Source organism: Dendrobium catenatum, unplaced genomic scaffold, assembly GCF_001605985.2.
Source record: "Dendrobium catenatum unplaced genomic scaffold, ASM160598v2 fragScaff_scaffold_1339, whole genome shotgun sequence".
Lineage (NCBI taxonomy): Eukaryota > Viridiplantae > Streptophyta > Magnoliopsida > Asparagales > Orchidaceae > Dendrobium > Dendrobium catenatum.
The window spans coordinates 305,164-309,679 of NW_021319801.1; the positions used below are offsets into that span (position 1 = coordinate 305,164).

Here is a 4,516-nt window from a genome sequence, read left to right on the forward strand (position 1 = left end):
AGACCAATGGTTTAACTGCTGGTAATTCCAGCATCAGAAGTTCCACAGTTATTCGTTAAATTTCCTATAGTGATAAGATTTGATTGGCATTTTAGAGAGAGAAAGTGATGCACCATAAATGCATGAAAATTTATATTGCATTTGTATTTTATTTATCTAAAAAGTGATTTTTTAATATAGCAAATCATCCATTTTCTAACATATTAAACTCCCAAAAAAAAAAATGAAGGACTAATAAATTATATTTTACATGATCTGGTCATATGAGTCAGTGCATAGAATTTTGGTCATATGAAAATGAATGAAGAAGGAGCTAAACAAAGCTGCGGGTCCTTTGATGCTACTTGTCAGCACATGCATTCCACTTTTTACTGCAAGAAAATCCACTTTGGACCATCGATTTAACCTCCCATGCAAGAAAAGAACACAACTCATCAGCCTCCCCTCTTATAAAGCAAAATACACAAAAAAGCAGCCCTCCACTCTCTTAAAAAACATTCACACTACATCACTCTTCTCCTTCCCTTACAACTTCGTCACTCTCAAACCATAGCCTACCCACCCACTTATACTAGAAAGCCCAACAACGATCTTCTCCCTCCTCTTCCACTTCCTCTTCCTCTCCCTCTCCCTCTCCCTCTTCAACTATTTTCTAACCAAGGCCATGAGAGCTGGTGGTTGCTCGATCCACCAATCCCTCACCCCGGATGCTGCCGCCATCGTCAAGCAAGCCATAAACCTTGCCCGCCGGCGTGGCCATGCTCAAGTCACTCCTCTCCATGTGGCCAACACCATGCTCTCCTCCTCCACCGGTCTCCTCCGCTCCGCCTGCCTTCAATCCCACTCTCATCCTCTCCAATGCAAAGCACTTGAGCTGTGCTTCAACGTCGCCCTTAACCGCCTCCCTGCCGCCTCTTCCTCATCCCCTCTGCTTCCCCCTCAACAACCCCCTTCCCTATCCAACGCTCTCATCGCCGCCTTCAAGCGCGCCCAAGCTCACCAACGCCGCGGCTCCATCGAAAACCAGCAACAACCCCTCCTGTCTGTCAAGATCGAGCTTGAACAACTCATCATCTCCATCTTAGATGACCCTAGTGTTAGTCGAGTCATGCGTGAGGCTGGCTTTTCGAGTACTCAGGTCAAGTCTAATGTCGAACAAGCCATCTCATCAGAACCTAACCCTAACTCAAACCCTAAACCTAAACGAACCACTCCTGAAAAGGCTGATGAGGACATAACAAGCTTGGTTGAAAGTCTCATGAGCAGCAAGAAGAGAAGTATAGTTGTGGTTGGGGAGTGTTTGGCTAATACTGAAGGAGTTGTGAAGGGGTTAATGGAAAGAGTTGATAAAGGACAAGTCCCTGAGATTCTCAGAAACTTGCAGTTCATTAATCTTCCACTGTTGTCCTTTAGTGGGATGTCTAGAGGGGAGGTGGAGCAGAAGGTGAGCGAGTTAAAGTGCTTGTTGTTGAAGAACTGTTGTGTGGGGAAAGGAGCTGTGCTTTACTTGGAGGATATAAAGTGGATTGCAGAGTTCAGAGCTAATAGCTATGATGAGAGGGCAGGATTTTATTGTCCTGTGGAGCATGTGATTATGGAGATTGGGAGGTTGGTTTTATCTGGTATTAATGGAGGTGAAGATGGAGGTATAAGAGGAGGAGGAGGAGGAGGAAGGTTTTGGTTAATGGGAATTTCAACTTATCAGACTTACATGAGGTGCAAGATGGGAAATCCTTCTTTAGAAATTGTTTGGGGATTGCAGCCTCTTACTATTCCAGTTGGAAGCTTGGAGCTGAGCCTCAATTGCGATAATTGGTAATTTTTATAATCTATATCTATATTTCTATGATGATTTTGAATTATAAACAGTTCTGTTGCTGAGATTATTCATCTCTTATGAAGGTGATGAAATCTATGCAGTTGCTTGCAAGGTGTGCTAATCTATAAAGAAAAGTTAGTATAAGGACTTTTAATGAAGAAAAGTTTATGCTCCAACTTTTCTTTTCTTTTTTTCCGTTTTACTTTTTTGAATTCTTTTATGGCTCTTCCTTTCATGTTACTAAGGATAGGAAGCCGTTTAATATCTTATGATTAAAAGAACTTAAATTTTCAATATATATAAAAGTACTTACAAATCTAAAGCTTTTTCATTGCTTGCAGATTTGAGTGGAAAGTAAATTTAGATAAACTTTTAATATGCCTTCTCCAAATATGAATTTCTAATTAGCAGTGAAGAAAAAATGCAGCTGAGTAATTTTCTATTCTCTTTTTTTTCCCAGTGATGCACAAAGCCTGCACAAAAGCAGTGTAAGTGGAGCTTGGCCTGTTCTACAAGAAGATACAGAGGGGAATCAGCTCACTTGCTACACTAATTTCCCCATAAAGTTTGAGAAAGATGCTCAAGCTTCGACTACCTCGACTTTACCTCCATGGCTGCAACATTATAAAGAAAAGAGCAAGAAAGATGCGAGAGATCAGGTAGTTAATTTAAAACCTTTAATTTATGCATGAATTTTTTTGAAGTAAAAAAGAAAAAAAATGTAAAAGAGCTTTTATGCAATGCAGGATTGTCTCAATTCAATCAACAGGCTACAAAACCTGACATCGGAAATTACTCTACATTTCTCTTCAACTTCTCCATCTAATTCTTCTATATCTTCCTACAACAAGTACCATAGCACAGGCGCCATAAGCTTGAATCAAAGTCAGCATCCATGGAAGCAAAATCAAGTTTGGTCATCAGAAGGAATCAGTAGAGCGTTTCCTTTTACAATTTTGAACAATTCTTCTGCTAACCCTAACTTAACTTCTACGGCTAATACCATGGACATGGAGAATTGTTACAAGTTCAAAGAAGTAAATGCTGAGAATCTGAAGATTCTGTGTAATGCTTTGGAGAGAAAGGTGCCATGGCAGAAGGCTATAATCCCTGAGATAGCTAGCACTATACTTCAGTGCAGAGCTGGTATGAAGAGAAGGAATAAAGAAGACACTTGGTTGTTCTTCCAAGGTGGCGATATAGGAGGCAAAGAGAAGATTGCTAGGGAGATTGCAAGCTTGGTCTTTGGTTATCACACGAGCTTCGTTGCATTAGGTCTCAGTTCCTCTTCATCAACTAAATCTGATTCGACTGATGATGCAAGGAACAAGAGGTCTAGATCAGAACGAAGCCAAGGTTTCCTTGAGATGCTCGCTCAAGCTTTGAGAGAGAATCCTCATCGAGTCTTCTTGGTGGAAGATATAGAACAAGTGGATTTTCACTCTCAAGTTGGTATCAAAAATGCTATAGAGAAAGGCAGCTTTCAGAGCTTAGAAGGTGAGGAAGTAGCCGTTAAGGATGCCATTGTCATATTAAGTTGTGAAGCTTTTGATTCAAGATCAAGAGGTTGCTCTCCTCCTGTGAAGCAGAAAATAGAGAGAGAAGAAGGAAAAGATGATCAGGAGCTGTGTGCGAAGGAAAACAATTCATATATTTGTTTGGATTTGAATCTTTGTGCTGCAGATAATGAAGCGGCTGAGTCTTTGTGGTATGGTGGGGAGAGTGAGAAGCTCTTAGGTGCTGTTGATAGAGCCTTCTTTTTTAAAATGCCTGAGGATCTGTAATTCTTTTACAAATTTCTGTTGTTTGAATTCATGGGTTAAGAACTGCTGAGAGTGTTGCTTCTTGTTTATATTTGCTTTTGTGAATTTTCAAATGAGAGATATATATATTTTGCTAGCCACCGGACTTGAGAAAATTCCAGGCTTTTGTATTGGGAAAAGGAGGGGAAAAAATCTACCATTAAGTGATATCCTGATGAAATTTTTTTTTTTCAAGTTTTTGCCTATGTCTAATGGGTCTCTACTTTCTTGTTATGATACTTATTTTCTTGTTGGTATCTCATCATTTGGCATAAATGGAAGTAATAAATTGAAGTAAATTTAGGGCGAGCACAGTTGGGAACTTTTATCCCGGGTTTGAATCCCCTCTACTACGGCCTCATCTCTTCAGTGAGGCAAAGCAAGCGTGAGCCCAATGCCGATGGGTGACCTCGCCAGCTTCCGTCGAATGATTAGTTACGTTGTCAAGCACTCCTTTTGAAGTGGCAGTTTCAAAATTTTTTTTGAAGTAAATCTTTTTTTTTTTAAATATGATTATTAATAAGCATGAATTATAAATTAAATTTTTTCCTTTGATAATAATTATAAGAAAGAAAAAAGAGATTGCTGATGAAACTACCGACCGAATCAAAATAGATGAAAATTCGGGTGGCACTGATGGAGGAAGTGTTGGTGGAAAATTTAATGGAGATATTTTAGGTAGATTTTTGGTAGAATATTCTTACAGTTATATTGTTAATTATTTCCGGTAGATTTTTTGCCAAAAAATTTATAATAATTTTTTGCATGTTATCTTCTTCCTCTCATTTGCATCTCTGAAGTTTCTGACCTCCCAAGCCATTTGGGGCCATTTTTTATTAGATTTAATACTTCAATTCTTAAATGGATTTGAAGGTAAATTAATATCTTTCTTTAT

The 4,516-nt window shown here is 39.1% G+C and overlaps 1 protein-coding gene across 1 annotated transcript; it reads left to right on the forward strand.

The window, feature by feature from the left end:
• Positions 1–506: 506 nt before the first annotated feature.
• On the forward strand, positions 507–3,812 carry LOC110114721 (protein SMAX1-LIKE 3). The gene is made up of 3 exons (XM_020847694.2): positions 507–1,815; positions 2,280–2,478; positions 2,566–3,812. The coding sequence occupies exons 1-3, from the start codon at positions 665–667 to the stop codon at positions 3,601–3,603; spliced, it is 2,388 nt and encodes a 795-aa protein (XP_020703353.1). The 5' UTR covers positions 507–664; the 3' UTR covers positions 3,604–3,812.
• The last annotated feature ends 704 nt before the right edge of the window (positions 3,813–4,516 follow it).

Coding starts and splice junctions, on each gene's coding strand:
- LOC110114721 (XM_020847694.2), top strand. CDS start 665: ATGAGAGCTGGTGGTTGCTCGATCCACCAATCCCTCACCCCGGATGCT. Junction 1,816..2,279: donor AGCCTCAATTGCGATAATTG/GTAATTTTTATA, acceptor TTTTTTTCCCAG/TGATGCACAAAGCCTGCACA. Junction 2,479..2,565: donor AGAAAGATGCGAGAGATCAG/GTAGTTAATTTA, acceptor TATGCAATGCAG/GATTGTCTCAATTCAATCAA.